Source organism: Tupaia chinensis, unplaced genomic scaffold (genome assembly GCF_000334495.1).
Source record: "Tupaia chinensis unplaced genomic scaffold, TupChi_1.0 Scaffold000609_1, whole genome shotgun sequence".
Classification (NCBI taxonomy): Eukaryota; Metazoa; Chordata; class Mammalia; order Scandentia; family Tupaiidae; genus Tupaia; species Tupaia belangeri.
The window spans coordinates 2,827,907-2,846,129 of record NW_006160128.1 but is presented as its reverse complement, the minus strand read 5'-3'; the positions used below and the strand labels follow the sequence as shown (position 1 = coordinate 2,846,129).

The 18,223-nt window shown below is 48.5% G+C and overlaps 1 protein-coding gene across 2 annotated transcripts in view; it reads right to left on the bottom strand.

Moving 5' to 3' along the window:
- Nucleotides 1-6: 6 nt before the first annotated feature.
- PLEK2 (pleckstrin 2) overlaps nucleotides 7-18,223 on the bottom strand; it is a 24,102-nt gene continuing 5,885 nt past the window's right edge. The window contains exons 3-10 of one of the 2 annotated variants that reach the window (XM_006158785.3): nucleotides 13,176-13,340; nucleotides 7,805-7,986; nucleotides 6,151-6,242; nucleotides 5,659-5,846; nucleotides 5,346-5,447; nucleotides 3,153-3,236; nucleotides 887-965; nucleotides 7-238 (exon numbers count right to left, since the gene is read on the bottom strand). In XM_006158785.3, the coding sequence (XP_006158847.1) occupies nucleotides 111-238; nucleotides 887-965; nucleotides 3,153-3,236; nucleotides 5,346-5,447; nucleotides 5,659-5,846; nucleotides 6,151-6,242; nucleotides 7,805-7,986; nucleotides 13,176-13,340 (1,020 nt within the window). In that variant the 3' untranslated portion in view covers nucleotides 7-110. The remainder of the gene's footprint in view (nucleotides 239-886; nucleotides 966-3,152; nucleotides 3,237-5,345; nucleotides 5,448-5,658; nucleotides 5,847-6,150; nucleotides 6,243-7,804; nucleotides 7,987-13,175; nucleotides 13,341-18,223) is intronic. The other variant, XM_006158786.3, reaches the window with a different exon arrangement.

Sequence of the window (18,223 nt, the reverse complement as noted above, 5' to 3'; positions counted from 1 at the left end):
AGATGTACAAAGAAGTCAAAAGTTTTCGTTAACACTTCCGTTCTCCAGGAAGTGCTGCCTTATCATCTGATAGGAGGGAGGAATTCTGGTCCTGTTCCCTCAGGTCCTCGTCATGTTAGCTTTTTGATAGCTTCAATCCACTCTGCTCGCTCAGCCTTGCTGCTGGCCTGGATGTAATAGTGTGTGTCATCCTTGGTAATCACTTTGAAGAGATTTCCCTGGACATTCCCTTTAACCCCTGGGCAGGAAAAAAATAAAAGTCAGTGATTACATTGCTGTGTCTGCTTTCAGCTTGGACCAGCTGAAAGTCAACTCTGTAGGCAGGGAGTCCCACCAGACACTGGCTTTCCCTTTTCCTCTCTCCCTGGCCAATGCCTTAGGGCTGGCATGCCCATGGTTGTATCTGCACTTCCCGGGAGCCTTCCTGCTGCCCTACACTAGCACAGATCTACAATTTCATTCAGAATCCAGTATGTTTATGTTAAAAGCAGACACAGAATTTGAACTTCAATTTCTACATCCATAAGGTGAAAATACTACTATTTTCCTACCATAGCTGGCTCCTGTGAAGTTATCGCAATAAACTAGAGTTAAACTTCATAGCATCAGGTGAGCCTGCTATTATTCTCAGGTGGGAGCTTATGCTATTATTCTTAGGTGGTTGATTGCACAGCAACCACAGGGACAGAATATTCAAGAATATTTAGTTGTACTCTTAAAACACTAAGAACTCCCCACATGCCCTTCTCTCTAGTCCTGCAATTGGCTTCAAAACATCATCTCAGTGAGAAAGCACTGCTCAGCTTCAAACGCTTAGTGGAGCATTACTGAGGTGTAGGAGGGAGGCCCCTGAGATCTTCAGGCCAGGGCTGAAGTTCTGCCTCACCAGTGGGAACACCATTATCCTCCAGAGCAGACACCAGTGAGCCACGAAGAGAAAACCCACCCACTGGTCTGTTGTCATCCTGCAAAGGAAAGGAGACCTAGTTAGGAATTTGTTAATGCACAAAAAGGAAGAGTTGTAGGCCAGGTGGCACAGTGATTAAGGTACTAGACTTCCACATGGCCGACTAAGGTTTGAGTCCTGGACCTGGCAGCTTGCTTTCTCACTTCCTCTCTCTGTCTTTCTGGTGAACACACATGCCCTATAGCAAATAAAACATTAATAATGGTAAATAGAATTAAATACTTTATTTTTTAAAAGGCAGGGGAGGAAGAGCCAGCTAAAGAAGTCAGTGCCAGTCATCTGCATTAGATGAGGAGGCTGAATGTGGAAGCCCATGGCCAAGATACAAGTGCCAGTAAAGCAGTCTGGCCTCTTCCTCTCACAGCCAGCACCAGCAGTGCCTACCAACGCTGCTGTTACCCAGTCAGGTGGACTTGAACATCAACCTGCTTTTCATCCCTGGGACGTCTCAAACAGGGCCTCTGCTCCAGCAGTCTGCCGGGAGACGTGTGCCCTGGCCTCCTTAACGTTTGGGCACATCTTACCAACCAATCAGGAAAAAGCCATGTGTAATGACCACTTCTCAGTTGATGTCCTCCTGCACAACGGACACCACCATACATGTCTCTAGTACGAGTCTGGCATAGAACAGTCTCGCGCAAATCAAAACTGGTCCTGTGGTATCTCAGGCTCAGAGCAATGTTACACACCAGGTGCCTCAGGCCCCTAGATCCCTTCCAGTAATCAATAATCAGCTTCATCTGCACAGTGAGCCCAGCAAGAGGCAGGGCAAAGACCATGAGATGTTTACACCATTAAATGCCAAAGGAGAACAAGTTCAGAGGAGGAAGAGACCCTAGCCTGGAGGGTTCTAGGGCAGCCTGAGGGAGGACAGGGGACTTGAACCAGGCCTTGAGAGGTAAGTTCTGGGAACAGGAGAGGGGCCTCTAGCCCAAGCAAGGCAAAGCCAGGGAGCAGATTAATGGCAGAACGTCTTTAGGACGGTAACTGGGCAGAAGTAGCCGACTCATCTAGGGTACAAAGAAGGTATGCTGGGTTGGACTGTGGTGAGAGTTAAAGGCAAACCTGAGTGGGTGTTTTTATTTTTATTTTTTTAGTTTTCCAGAGGACATGTGTGCTCAAGGGAAAAACAGCAAGAGAGAGAAAGAGTAAGCATTCTCCCATGGGGCACGATCCCATCACAATCCCTTCTCTTTTCTCTCTCTGGGCATTCACGCACACATGCCCAGTGTGTCTCTCAGGCTGCAGGGTCCAGGATTTGAACCACATGGTTAGCCGTGTGGTATCCAGCTCCCGCAACCACTAGGGCACAAGGCCAGCCACCTAAAGTGTTTATTTTATTCATGTGTTTGTTTATTTCTTACGTCAAAAAGAATTTGAGGAAGCCACAGGGAGTTTGAACTCTAGCCTGTAATCAAGCCGACATGACCCATGAAGAGGTCAACCAGTGCTTTGCGGTGGCCCCTGTGGTTGACCCCTCAGGCTGGCCCCGAGTCCTCCTTATGGCCTGGTAGAGCCCTCCTTTACTTCCTCTCAGCTTAGGTAGGGGTCCTAACTGAAGTTCAGTGAGATAGCAACTGCCCATTTCTCATTGTTTCAACATTACAAAATAAAAATCATACTCCACGAAGACAAGGCTGAGTACAGCCCAACTCACAGGCCATTTCCTTATCTCTCCACCTGAATGAGGTCGCCTCAGCATGTGGTGATACTTACCAGAAACCCAGATTAGCAACTCTTGGATCAATTTTTTTTAAGTTAGCCAATTACAGCATAAATATTATATAAGAGAAACTTTCGAAATGTAAGTGGGGACAAGAAGTTGAGGAGGAACAACAGATGGGTCAGTGCGTGGCTGTAGAAAAGGTTGGGCGACACCAATCAGAGCGTAACAGTCAGCTCAACCCCCACCCCAGATACAGAGGTGGCCCAAGGGGGGCTGGAAAGACACTTTCCTTTTGAAATGAGGGGCATCCACTCCCAATGGAAGTACTGGGGCAAGGGACAGAGAAGCCACTCCCTGAGCGGGCAGCTACGCCATGATGAGGGGAAGCAGTGTGCACATGAAGGAAGGGCACAGAGCCGGGGTGCAGCTGTCCTGCAGACACTGGAAAAGGAGGGGAGCTCAGCTGCAGGCTGCCTCACTGGGAGAGGGGCACCCGAAGCATCGAAGCACGGTACCCACCTTGGAAGGGTCATAGTAATGTAGGTAGGCCGGGTCCTTTCTCAGAACAAAGCGTCGCACCTTCCAGTTTTTCCTCTTGTGCCCCTGAGCAGAGAAAGGGTTCAAGATTGCCCCTAAGGCCAACCCCTCAACAAGCCCCGGCTCCAGTGGAACCACCCCCTAACAACAGTCTTTAGGAAACCCGAGGACTACAATGGTGTGTGACACAGGCTTCCTCTGACATCCTCCTCTGCTCATCGACGATTTAGCAAAAACACTGTCACATTCAGTCAACAGAACCAAGAGGAGGTGGTGCTAAAGGAAAGAGGTGCAGCACCCACACAGGAGACAGGGGAGGCAGCGGGTGTCACCTGGACCGGACGCCCACAGGCAAACCTGAACCCAGCTGATCCAGTCCAGAAACAAACCTACAGCTGCATGGAGGAGGAGTCTTCAAAAAGTTGAGGGAAAATGGAATTAAACTACAAGTTTATTTTGGTGCAAAAAAAGTAAAATCCATGCAGCCTATTCATAACACAAATTTTCCATGAAGCTTTTGTCTTTTTTTTTTTTTTTTTAAAGTTTTACTATAGGGCATGTATAATCGAGGGCTAGTAATAATTCACCCCCGAAGGAAGATGGCTGTGCCATGGTCCCCTCTTCCCCATCCTCCTCTCGAGATTTTGGGCACACATGCACACATGTGTGTGCGCGTGCACGCACACACACACACACACACACACACACCTGCATGTTTTTCAAGCCACTGAATCCGGGACTCCAGCCACAGAGTCAGCCATGTAGGGTCCAGTGTCTTAACCACCACACTACCTGCTGGCCTTCCATGAACTTTTTTGAAGACCAGACTCATCTATATGCACACATATATGTATACACTTTAACATTTTGTGTCAGAAAAGGAAATGGTTGGTTATGTGATAAAATCCTAATGTGGAAGATGTTAACAAGTGTGAGTGTGTGAGGGACCTCTGATCTCATGCTCTTGGATCACAGAACTTTGTCGGCCCTCTCCCCAACACTCTCACATGCTCTTCCAGGGGCCTGCCTCCCCCGCCTCACTAAGGAATCCTGTCAGGCCCAGCAGCAGCACGGCCCTTGGGGTGGATAGGCAGTGGCTGATAAACAATTTAAGAGCAGATTGGAATTCTGATACTCTGAAGCCATTAACATGCTCTGAGTCACTACGGGAATGGCTCTGAGCAGCGTGTATGCTCACTTTACAGACGTGTGTTCCCGTGGTAAGTATACAGTGTGCACGTGCATAGAGGTTGTGCAAAACATCCGCTTCTGCTTCCTGTGCCAGCACATGGCACCAGTGGAAAGGCCACAGAGACATTCTGCCTGCAGTTAGCCATGGCTGCTTTTCCAGACATGTTTGGAGGAGGGGCCGTGGTCAGTGTTTAAACATTGAGTATACATAGGGAACCAGCAGTTAGCGTAATGGCTATGTCGCTGGACTCCCACGTAGTCGACCGCGGTTCATGTCCCGGACCCGGTGGCTTAAAACTCACGCCGGGCACGTGTGCGTGCGTGCCCAAGATCCCGAGAGGAGAATGGAGGAGAAGGGATTGCGGCATGACCATCCCCCCTGGGGGGTGATTTCTCGCTTTCTGTCTCTATGTCTCTCTCTGTCTGTTTGGTGAGCGCACGCGCCCTACAGTGAAAATCTCTCCAAAAAAAAAAAACCAAAAAAAACAAAAAAAAAACATTGAGTATACGTATACGCTGCAGAATCTGACCTTCAACCTACCCACGGCTGGTGGAGAAAATTGGTTTTAGTTCAGAAAGTGTACCCAAGGGAGCGTACGGAGTCTCACAAAGAAAAGCAGAGACCCCAGGAAACCCCTGATAACCGAAGGGCAGCAAATGCCAACCATTGAATCTATCAGCAAAACGCCTCCTGATAAATACGTGCGACCGGGCAATTACACAGAGGACGTTCCTTAACGCTTGATGACTACGCATCTGTGCATTTTCCCCGAGCAACCCTAGTGTCTGGGCACGCGTGCATGAAAGTGGGGCCTGCAGGTTCTTTGACTTGCTCCCTGCAGCTGGCTCTGGGCTCCCACGTGCACAGGTTTCACTGCTAACTATTGCGTTACTGGGGTCTTGGCCTGGACTCCCCTCTGGGGTCATTCCTGTCTTCTCTGAGTTTGAGAACTGACCCCTCCTCCCTGTGCAAGGCAGACATACCTGCTTGGCCAGGTAGCCTTGTTTCACCACCATGCCGCTGAACTCCACAGAGCTGAAACTGATTTCTTCTTTGGGGCTTATCTTCTTCTTGTTGCTCTCGGCCTAGTGGGAAGGAGAGGGCAAGGACAGTTTTCAAAACAAACAAAACCCAGGCCTAGGCCATGGGGCTCCAAGAAGGAAAAGAACTTTCTCAGCACAGAAATCCCAGTCCACTTTGGGATGAAGCTGTCTCCTAAAACCTAGGCCTCTCCCCTAGCACCCTATCTGGCCTCTTCCTTCCCTGGTGGCAAGAGGAGCCCACTCCCTCACTTACAAAAGTGTACAGGGCCGTGGAATCATCCAGGAACTGCTCAGCCAGATCCCCAGATCGAATGGCTCCCATGCTTCGGGCCCCCACGGGCCTGAGGAAGTTCTCCTCCATGAGCATGGAAGCCAAGGTCACTGCCTCCAGACGGTTGGCCGCAAAGCTGTTGGAGATGAGCCAGTCCACCAGGGAGGAGCCTGTGCAGGGCAAGGGCCGCACCAGTCAGAAGGCGGCTCCAGACCAACCTCCTTGGGATGCTTCATCAACAACCCCACTGACCTCAGCCTCCTGGGCAGCCTGGGAGCTCAACCCAGGAGCAGACAGAAGGCCATGCCGCTGCACAGAGCTCAGCCACACCCACACGTGGCCATCTCAGACCAGGCTAATGCCCAGCAGGCAGCTCTGGCCTCAACACAGGCCACTCAACTGCACAGCCAAGCCCTGGATCACCATGTCCCCAGTCTCCCCACCCAGCCTGGCCCCTGGGAGGGGCAGGCTCACCTAGGAAGGTCTTCTTGTAGGTGCTGCCCTGCTCCATGTTGGGGCTGGAACGGATGCCACTGCTGCTGTCGTGCATCTTGTCCACGATGCGACTGTGGAAGGAAGGCAAAGGACAAGGACCTTTATCACATTGACAGGCACAGGGAGGGCCCAAGGATCGCTGCTAAGACAGCGAAGCAAGTGGCAAATGGTGTGATGCACAGCGCAAAGGAGGGGGTCGTCAGGTTCTGAACTGGAAAGGCAGGATTTCCAGAGCGTGCTTTCCTCCCCCTTGGTAGCTCAGTGCTCTAGTGTTTGTACGCCAGGCAGTGTGACTTCTGCAGTAAGACAGAAGGCCTGTGGTGGCTAGCTTAAAAATTAGAGCACAGGGACTCTCTGTGACCTGCCACCTTAAGCCTAACTCAGCTAATTCTTGAAGTCACCATCTTTGAATGCACCCACCTACCTGCCAGGTCCCTGCTTCTCCTCCCTGCTTTCACCATAGCCTAGCTCCCCTAGACCCACGGAGAGTACACAGTCACCGTGTCGGGGCCTGGAGATCCTAGGAACCACAACTTTGGGTGAGAGCAGTTCCGCTGCCTACAGGGGGTCATTTCCCTGGCAGGAACTCCTTTCATGCCTCCCTGTTCACTGCCCTCCACCACCGACTAGTGTCCCTTCTGTTCCATGGGACAATTACTGTGCCAACCGAAGAGCTTTTCTCATTTTCTATTCACGTATTTGGACTGGGAAGCCTCTGAGATGAGACCTTGTTCATCCCTGGTTCCAGGCACACTGTGTGGCACACAGCAGCACGCAGCAACCATCGTGTTCCGTTTTTGTTTTTTTTTCTTTCAGTTTTTGCTATAGGGCACATCTGCTCAGTGGAGAGACAGAGAGAGGGAAAGTGAGACATCACCCCCCAGGAGAGATGGTCACACTACAATCCCTTCTCCATTCTCCTCTTGGGGTTTTGGGCACGCACGCACATGCACCCAGTATGACTCTCAAGCCACAAGGTCCAGGACTCCAACTGCAAATGCCACCTGCTGGTCCCATTTCTTTCTTTCTTTCTTTCTTTTTTTTTTTTAATTTTAAAGATTTATTTCTTCCATGAGAGAAACAGAGAGATAGGCACCCCCAAATGAGTCTTCACAGCACGATCCACACCCAGTCTCAGCAGGCCCGAACTACTAGTGGGCTTACAGACTCAGGACTTTTCCCCTGTGGGTTCAGCTGGCCCCTCACTAACTACGTCTTGAATGAACAAGGAACCCCAGTGAGCAGGAGGGCAACTGCTACCAAAACACATCGTTCTTGCCATAAGACAGCAAACGAGATCAACGACCTGGTTGGTGGAGATTCTGGGGGTACTGCGGTTCATCCCTGAGCACCCTGGCTGACCCAGAGGGGTTCAGAGGGGTTTCTTGTGTCACTGAGTTAGGCAGAAGTGGCAGAGGCCCCAGGAGAGAACATGGGAATGCAGCCAGGAGACGTAGTGACGCCCAGGCAGAGAAAACAACAAATAGGACGGGGACAACTGATGACCCTAAAGCACCTAACTGGTGGTGCTAGCCAGGCCCATGCAACCCCCCAGAGGGCCCTGCCTCCACACAGCACATGTCGGGGAGGCCACAGCAAGGCCAGGCAGGGTGAGGGGCACTGGGGTACTCACTGCAGGCTGATGTGAGGGGGCAGCTTGAAGGAATTTTTCAGAACGTGCAGTTGCTGGACCTTCCCCGGCTGCCCTGCGTGAATAGCCCCAGTGATCTCAAAGGCCCAGGTGTCCCTCTCCTCTCGAGAGCAGGCCTCCAGGAAGTACTCTGTAGATGTTCGTGTCTTCAGCTTAATGAGGAGCTGTGGAAGGAGACAGACAGTCAGGCTGGCACTCAGACAGAACAGGCAAGAACAACAAAAAAAGAGCCACAGTGACCTGGGAGACAGCGTTGTACAGCAACCATCCAGCGCCCCGGCCCCGTGACCGTAGTCCCAGGTAGTCCTAAAAGATTCACTCTGCCCTCCACTGACAGGGAGCTCACGGCCTCATAAGGCAGCCTCACTCTTCTGGACGGATCAGTTAATGTAGGGACTGCTCCTAGACACTGGTTCCAATTCTTCCTGCCAGAACCACATGAACGAAGTCTCACCCCCTCCAACAGCCCCTACGCTGAAGTAGGAAATGCTCAGCCTTTAAAGCCAGGCTGACCTGGATGCAAATCTCAGTTTGGCCACTTAGCTGTGGGTGCCTGGGCACGGTAGGAATCTCCCTGAGCCTCGGTTTCTGCATCTGTGATCACAGATTATTAATGCCTACATCAAAGGAACGGTTGGTTATTCTCCCTTTGATCCTCCTTTTTCCAGTCTAAGCATTTCCAAGTCTTTCTTTATGATAGAGTGGGCACATGCATGTGAGAAGGAGTGAGAGAGGCACCCTTGACAGGGTCATCACACCACAGTCCTCCTTCCCAGCCCTCTAGCTCCTTGGATCCTGGGTACCTGCCTGTGCACTGGCATGTTTCCAAGTCAACTAAAAGATCCCAACCTGGGCTGGCCAAATGGCTCCCAGTTTACCAGACCATCACACATTCACACAGTCTTTCACACATTCCTCTACAAATGGGGAATACGCTTCAGCTTCAGCTCCTTCTCGGTCAGTTCATTTTCTGCCAAACGTTCTACACTTGGTCAACATTCTCATGAAATGGCACCCAAGTACGGAACACTCAGGAAAAGCCAGGGCTGTGGGCACTGGCGCAGCCTGGGATCACATTTGTTGTGGGGGCCACCAGGCCTGTGGGCTCAGACTGGGTGCCATCAGCAGAAGTCTTTTTTATGAAGGCCACTTCTCTGGCCTTTAGAATGTGCATTTAGGGACTTGGGGGACCAACTGTAGGATTTGACATTCTGACCCTATTAAATGTCACCTGAGTAGATTGGGTCTACTATTTCTACTGGACAATAGAAGCATTCAGTTTCATTCTGAGTCCATTTTACAAAGTATCAGCTGTCAACTTGTTCAGCTTGCTAACTGAATCAACATCTTCCTTCTAAACTAATGGCAAGAATGGGACCAGCAGTTGGTGTAATGGCTATGTCGCTGGATTCCCACGTAGTAGACCACAGTTCAAGTCCCGGACCCGGTGGCTTAAACTCACGCTGGGCGCGTGTGCGTGCGTGCCCGAGATCCCAAGAGGAGAACGGAGGAGAAGGGATTGCGGCGTGGCCATCCCCCCTGGAGGGTGATTCCTCGCTTTCTATCTTTCTGTCTCTGTCTGTCTGGCGAGCGCACGTGCCCTATAGCAAAAACCTCTCCAAGAAAGAAAGAAAGAAAGAAAGAAGATGTAAACTAATGGCAAGAATAGTGAAGACAATGTGGCTGGCTCACGGTCCCAAAGAATACCACCAAATTGCTCCTCCAAATTAACATCACCAACATCGTGGAAGAACAGAATTCAACTGCTTTCTGAACTTGTACTGTCAGTCTACAGTCCACCATGTTTGGTTGGTTGTTTAGTTTAGAGAGAGATTTTTGCTATAGTGTGTGTGTGCTTGCTGGAGAAACAGAGACAGAGAGACAGAAAGCCAGAAATCACCTTCCCAGGGGGGATGGCCATGCCATAATCCCTTCTCCTCTATTCTCCTCTCCGGATTTTGGGCATGCATGCACACACACTTGGTATGAGTTTTAAACTGCCGGATCTGAGACTCAAACCACAGTCTATTATGTGAGAGTCCAGCAACATACCCATCACACCATCTGCTAGTCCCTACAGTTCACTATGTTAATGAAAAAAAATTTCAGGGCCGACTGATGGTGTGGCAGTTAAGGCAGTTGTATCCCACCTGGCTGGTTGCTCCATTCAATCCCAAACCCAGCCACATGAAAAAACACACCAGGAGCATGTGTTTGTGTGCCCCAAATCCCAAGAAGAGAATGAAGGAGAAGAGACAGTAGATGGCCACTCTCCTCCTGGAAGGGGGGTGCTTTCTCACTTTCTCTTTCTCTCCCTGGCAAGTGCATATACTGTGTAGAAATTAGAAAAAGAAAGAACGAAAGAAAGAAGGGAGGGAGGGAGGGAGGAAGGGACAGGCAGACAGACAATTTCAGGAGAGAGCCAGCCCCCTCGCACAGCAGCTAGGTGCTGTGCAGGAGAACTCACTGTTTGAGCTGTTATTAGTGAGCCATTCTGGTCCTCTTCATCTCTTCCAGACCAAGTACTCATGAATGGAGCAGGTGACAATTTGAGAATTTTATAAAGAAGTAACATGACACTCACAACTCCAATTAGTAAATGTAATCTATTTCCCTTTTTTTTTATCTCTTAGGTTTTTGTCCTCGGGCACATATGCTTGCCCGACAGAGACAGAGGGAGGGAAAGTGAAAAATCACCCCCCGGGGGGGGGGGAATGACCATGCCACAATCCCTTATCTTCCTCTCAGGATTTTGGACACACGCGCACACTATGTGATTTTCAGTCTGCTAGGTCTAAGATGCAAACCATGGTTGGCCATTAAGAGAGTCCAGCTCCTTAACCACCACACCACCTGCTGGCCCTACTTGTTTCCCTTTTCTGAAGCTTAGAGCAAAGTTCTCCAGCCCTTTCTACCAGCTTGCTGCTCTCATGGCCCCTTAGAGATTATTAAAGGGGCAACAGGTCATCAATTCAACTATGAGTTTAGAGGGTTAATTTATTAAGACCTAAAATCTTGAATTCACTTAGGAAACTCAGTCTTCCTCTTAAAGTCATCTCACTTATGTGTAAATCTTTCTTCTTTGTTCAATAGTTATTCAACAGCTATCTGCCAAGCATCTGCTATGTGCCCACTGTGTTCAGTTATAAGATGTTAAGAGGGGGACCAGCAGTTGGCGTAAGGGCTATGTTGCTGGACTCCCATGTAGTTGAGTCCCGGACCCGGTGGCTTAAACTCACACCAGGTGTGTGTGCATGTGTGCCCAAGATCCCAAGAGGAGAATGGAGGAGAAGGGATTGCGGCGTGGCCATCCCCCCTTGGCAGGGGGATGGGGGGGTGATTTCCGCTTTCCGTCTCTCTGTCTCTATTTGGCACACGCTCTATAGCAAAAAAAATAAATTTAAACATTTAAACATTTAAAAAAAGATGTTAAGAGGAGGACAAGGCAGAGTCAGTCTTTTCCCAGGCTTAGCATCCACCAGCATCCTATGGCCCCACAACAGGACACGACCCTGCCTCACTTCTCTCCTTCAGTCTACAGCGGCTCCAGGGCTGCCATGAAGAGAATCAAATGACAGCTCACAGGCGCAGCTTCCCAGGCTGGAATGACATCTGATGCCTCCTCCATTGTGTCTTCAACGTCCACCAAGTCCTGATGACATTTCTTTCATAACACATTCTCACACCTATCCCTTCTTTTTTGCCTTATTTCAAACCTGGGTAATTTTATTAGCTCCTTTTGTTTTCTTGAGGAAATTTTTAAATCATGGAAGACTACAGAGGTTAACATAACAAATGTCTATAAACCTACCACTTAGAAAGTTTTAAAATTGGTCTCAGGGCTTCCAGTCTGTCTTCTGCCCACTGCCAGCATGAAGAGTCAAAGAAAAAGAATGTGGTAAGAAAGAAGAAAATGGCAAGCTCCCATCCGTGTGGACCTAGAAATCTTATTGGTAACTGGGCTTGGTTCCTCACTTTCATCAGTTTCCTTCAACCTATTCTAAAACTCAAAACTTTCCATGGGGGCCAGCCCCATAGCACAATGGCTAGGTGCTGTGCTTAGAGAACTGGATACCACACGGCTGACCATGGTTTGAATTCCAGCCCCAGACGGTTTGAAAAATACAGAGGATATACAAGTGTGCATGCTCCAAGTCCTGACAGGACGGAGAAATGAAGGAAAAAGGACTGAAGCATCACCAAGCCACACTGGGGAACTCTCTTTCCTCTCCCTATCCATCTCCCCATCCTACCTGTCATGCGTGCATATAAAGAGAAAATCTTCAATGGCTTCTTATTGCCTCCATCTGCCCCCAACTGCCCCCAGTCAATCTCCCATCACTCCTTTAGTGAACATTCTCCTTTGACCCCACTAGCAATCCCCATTCTCAAAATCCATCCCTAAGTCTGTGCACTCTCTTTTTAAAAAATCATCAGAAGGCACATATGCTTGCTGGAAAAAGGAGAGAGAGAAAGTGAGAAAGCACCCTCTATGGGGAATGGTCACACCATAATCCCTCCTCCTGTTTCTCCCTCCTTTTGAGATTTTGGACACACACACAGTATGTTTCAAGCCACTAGGTCTGGGACTCAAAAGCACAGTCAGCCCTGTGGGGTCCAGCCACCTTAACCAGCGCATCACGAGCTGGCCTCTTCTGACTTTTACTCAAAACCTTCTCCCTGCTCTCTCCTCTTTCCATCTTTTCCCAAATCTTGATTCCCCAACCATACCTGATCCAGATGGGTCATCTTCTCTTCGGAAATAGTGTTTTCTGTGGCTCGTGGTATTTGTACCATCATGTGGAACGCCAGTGCTTTCTGATTAAACACTTGCTTCCTTAATAAGATTATTAACTTTATGAAGAAATAATTCTTAGCATTCTCTTCCTTGGCTCTCCCATGCCTACCAAATTTCTTGGCACATTGTGGGCCCTCAATAAAAGATTCATTGACATACTTTTTTGATGGTACGGCTGAAACTATCCTGATTCTGGAACATGCACCCCAGGGGATAAAAGTCTCACCATTCTGGGCCCCAAAACAGCAGACATGACCTCTATTTGCATAGTGCCTGCCTCCCAGCCTGCAAAGTGTCTAACGATACCTTTACCTTCCCGATGCTCATCCCAACCTTGTGAGAGACTCAGGCGCTGTTCTTTTACCCCTTTTATAGGTGATGAACAAAGGCTCAGAGGGGCTTAAGTACTTGCCCAAGGCCACATGCCTCATGGTGGAGTCAGGATTTGAATCCAAGCTCTTCAATGAGAACTCTGAACTCTTCCCATTATCCACACCACCTTCTCCAAAGAAGCCACAGGTGGGGAGGGTCCAGGTCAGGAGGGCTTTCACTTACAGGGCGGTTTTCATACTCCAGGCAGGGGCAGGTGATGGTGCAGCCATCCAAGAGGATCTGGCCCTTGGGAGGGGTCACCTTCTGACCCCCCTGAAGCTTGTAGTACAGCAGCGTGTTCTGTCGAAGGACGAACCATCGGACCTTCCAGTTGTGGACAAGGTGGCCCTACAGACAGGGAGGAGAGCTCTGAGCCAGGTGGTTGTGAGAGGGTACCATGTTCCGGGAGAGGCAGGGCATAGCACAGGCCAGCAGGCTGTACCGTGAGAACAACTCCCCACCGAGGGAGAGAACAGTACTTTTGTCTTGATGTCTATCATCTCGTTTGAATATACAGCAGAGACCTTTGGTTCTCACTTTGTCTTTCTGCTTGTTATAAACCAAAAAAAAAAAAGGAAGAAAGGGGGAAAAAAGCTACAAAGAGAAAGGAAATCACTCACCTGTAAACCTACTGCTAGGAGGTAGCCATTGTTAACATTATATATTTCCTTCCAGTCTGTAATTGAGACCATTTTACATACAGTTTTGAGTTTCTGTTTTGTTCAGCCTTTCTGAGCATCTTCGCACACCTTTAAATTTCTTTAAAACCTCTGTTTTAATGACCACCACGTGGATGCACAATTTGCTTGCCAGTCTCCTGCTGTTTGTAACTGAGGTGATTTAATTTTTCTCACTATTAAAAATAATTCTGCAATAGGGAACCAGCAGTTAGCGTAATGGCTATGTCGCTGGACTCCCACGTAGTCGACCGTGGTTCGCGTCCCGAACCTGGTGGCTTAAAACTCACGCCGGGCACGTGTGCATGCATGCCCAAGATCCCGAGAGGAGAATGGAGGAGAAGGGATTGCGGCGTGACCATCCCCCCTGGGGGGTGATTTCTCACTTTCTGTCTCTATGCCTCTCTCTGTCTGGCTGGCGAGTGCACGTGCCCTATAGCGAAAAACCTCTCCAAATAATAATAATAATTCTGCAATCAATAGCCTTACATGTGAGGTTTTTTTTTTTTTTTTGGAGAGATTTTTTTAGTTTTGATCTGTATCTCTGAACTTTTTCCATAGACTATTTCTAAAAAGAAGATTACTAGTCAAAAGATGTGGGCAATTTGCAAAGTGGAAACCACAAATCTCTGCCAGGGCTGGGGTCCCAGTAATCTCACCTAGCCGATGTGGCAGGCCTGAAAGGGAGAGTAGTTTTAGGGTTCTCGGGGGCCACAGAACCAATGGAGGTGAAGACAGAAACCTGTTTCCAAAACAGAGCAATAGATTGGTGGGGGGCGGGGGGAGGGTTGTCTGCCGAAGGATCAGGAAGGAACGAGTTTGGTTTAAACACAGGGAGCACCTTGTTGGCATATTTCCAAGCAGAGTCCAATTTGGGGCTAGATTCTAACCAAGAGAGATGTACTTTATCTGAATCAAAGAACATTTTCCTAATTCATTTATTTCCCTACCTAGCATTTATTAATACCAAACGCTCCTTCGGTGCTCATATCTGTGGTCCTGGATTCTACCCCTCACTCGGTATGCACTGGAGCTGTGAGGGGGCACCAAAGTTCTTTGTGCACATGGCTGCACTTTGTGGGCACTGACCCGAGCCCAGACGGAACTCACATGGCAACTAAGTAAAACAAATGATGAAGTTAACCTAAGAGTTTATTTTATTCATATTATTTAACTTGCCAAAGGGCACGTATGGGAGAAGTGAGAAGAGAGAGGGGAAAAGAGAGAGGGGAGAGGAAGAAGGAGAGGGCAGAGGGGAGAAGGGCTCTCCTATGGCGAATGGTTACACCGCAACCCCTTCCACTCCATTTCTCTCTCCTTTTTGGGATTTTGGGCATGCACACACATGTGCTCGTTATGTTTTTCAAGCCACTGGGTCCGGGACTCAAACCACACAACCACTCATGTGGGATCCAGTCACTTTAATCACCATGCCACCGGCTGGCCCTTTTTAAATGCTTTATAATTGCCAGAAGGTGCATGTGCTCATGAGAAAGATAAAGGAGTGAAAGGAAGGAGGCACCTCCCACTGGCTGTGGTGATACCCCTTCCCTGCTCCATTTCTCCATCCTGCTGGGATTCTGGGCATGGATGCCAGTGTGTTTCAGGCTGGGATTTGAATTGCAGTCGGTCCTGTGGGATCTGGCTCTCTTTAACCACTAGGCTATGGGGCTGGCCCTGGTGTGAGTTTATTGGTAGGTCTCAGGGTTATTACAACAAATGATAATTACATGGTTCGCACAAGAGGACTCACCCAGCCCAGCTGAATTTTGCATTTTTACTCTCTTTGTTGTCATTTGGAACCTGAATGTGGCCTGATACAGAAATAAGGATTTGGATCTACTCCTCAGCTCCCCGGGTTTCTCTACCGTTCTCCACATGGCCCCGTCTCAGGTCCAGGTCTGAGACCACCACTGCGGGAGTCCTGGGGCAGCTCTAGCAGGGCGCTGGGTGCTTAAGAATCCAGGGCAGGAAACTGCAGGCATGTAAAGCTGTGGCTGGTCAGGGAGAGAAGGACCGGGTCTCCGCTGATGGTGGGGGCTGACGGCAGTAGAGAAGAGGAAAGGGCAAAATCTTCAACTTTTCTTTTTTTCAGAGAGATTTTTGCTATAAGGTGGGTGCACTCACCGGAGAGACAGAGAGATGGAACGCAATAAATCCCCCACACACACACCCCAGGAGGGATGGCCACACCACAATCCCTTCTCCATTCTTCTCTCTGGATTTTGGATTTTGAGTGCGCACACACACACACACACACACACACACACACACACACACCCAGCATGAGCTTTAAGCCGCTGGGTCTGAGATTTGAACCATGATTAACTGCATGGGAGTCCAGCAATGTAACCAATATGCCATCTGCTGGTCCCCCAAAACCTTCGACTAAATCAGGTGTATGGACTGAACTGGGTGCTCCAAAATACATGTTTCCTATGTTGATGCCCTAATCCCAGTACGACAGTTCCCCTACATGTGGCTTCACTCCCCACTGCTTCAGTTACCTGCAGTCGACTGTGACACACAAATATTACACAGAAATTTCAGAAATAAACAAATCCTAAGTTTTAAATTGTGCACCATTCTGAGTAGTGCCATGAAATCTCACAGTTCTGCCTAGTCCTGCTGGACATGAGAATCATCCCTTAATCCAGTGTATCCAGAACCTCCTATCAGCCAATTAGTAGCCACTTAGTTATCAGATTAAAAACAATAAATATGGGTCAGGGTGGTGGCACAGTGGTAGCATACTGGGCACATATAGGGAAGGTCCTGGGCTCGAGTCCTGGAATCTCCCTCAGCACACCAGGTGTGTGCATATGTGCCTGTGATCCAGGTCAGCATGAAGACCCTGTTGTGAGTGCCCCCCACCATTGAGTAAACATTTTTTAAAAAATTGAGAGTGATCATAACCCTTTTTAAAAAGGGAAACATAGTATTTATATTACTATCCAGTTTTATGCATCCACCAAGCATCCTGGAAAGTACTTCTGATGGATAAACAGAAACTACTGAATCTCAAAACGTAACTATATTCAGAGAAAGGACATTGAAAGAGGCAATTATGTTACATGTAGTCATTATGTAGGGCTCTAATTCAGTCTGACTGGTGTCCTTGTAGGAGATACAGCTGCACAGAGACACTGGGAGTGTGTCCACATGGAGGAAAGACCACGTGAGGAAAATCAGAAGGTGGCCATCTGCAAGTCTAGGAGAGACATTTCAAAGAAATCAAACCTGCCGACACCTTGACTTCTAGCCTCCGAGACTATAAGAAATAAATCTGTTACTTAACCTCCTACCTGTGACACTCTGTTACGGCAGCCTTCACACACTAATACAACGGGGTGGGGGGGGTTGGAAGGGGCTCCAGATGTGGGGGAGAAAAATGTAACCAACTGTTGGTGAGCAGAAAAAAAACAGAGGTGTTGAACTTTCCTAAATATAATGTTACATGTCCCATAATCCTTGCACACAGAACTGGTAGTGGTCAAGTCTCTGCCAGTCCTGTGCAGGAGGATTAAGGAATATTTGATGGCAGCCAAACATGGGGAAATGGGAACTTTTGGTAAGGACAGCAGTGGAGGAACAGCCTCTTCTGACACTCAAACCCTAGAGTTAGCAGGGACATGTGGCAAGCAGTGACAGCAGGGATGTCGCCAATAGTCCCAGTGGTACTGTGGGAGGCTTTCACTTGGCTCTGCCATCTCTGAATGCATGGCATCCCAGCCTAGTTCTCTGGCCCCCAGTATTCCTGAACCATGGAATAGCCTCTGTGAACCCCTTCTGTTCAAGTTCACCGGAGTAGATTGTATAATGAGTAACTAAGAATCCTGACTGAGTGCAAAGGAGAGAAGTCTGAGGAGGAAAAAAAATCAATGAGAAAGAATTTACTATGGAGATAGAAAATTCAAAGATGCTGGTCCCCCTTGTAAATCCTTAGACCTAATCATGTTGCTTCAGGGATCTGTGCTACGTAAATACTTCAGAATACGGAAGAGGTTTTATGTATTGAGATACTTACAGGAAGATTATACATAATAGTGAAAACATGGAAAATAATCTAAATGTACAGCAATGGGGCCTCGTGTGGCTGCAGTAAGGGATTCTGGTCCTAACGAGCGGTGGGCCACCACTGGAGTCTTCAAGGCCAGACTCATCAGTGGCAATGGTCTTTGACATGGGCAAAGTTTTACTTATGTCACTTTGAATATTGTCTATAATAACTCCAGCAGTATTTTAGAAAGTATTTCTAAGTATTTAATATTTCTAAGTATCTCCAGTATTTTTTTTTAACAATACTCAAGTATTTCTAACATTGTAGAAAATTTCTGGAAGGACAGAGCGCTGGCAGGTGGTGTGTTTAAGGGCACTGGACTCCCACATGGTCAACTGCGGTTCAAGTCCCAGACCTGGCAGCTTGCTTTCTTGCTTTCTCTCTCTCTCTCCCCCTCCCCCTCTCCCTCTCTCTCTCTGGTCAAATTTAAATAAATAAATAAAGTAAAATTAAATAAGTCTTTTTTTTTTTTTTTTTTTTTTGCCATAGGGGTG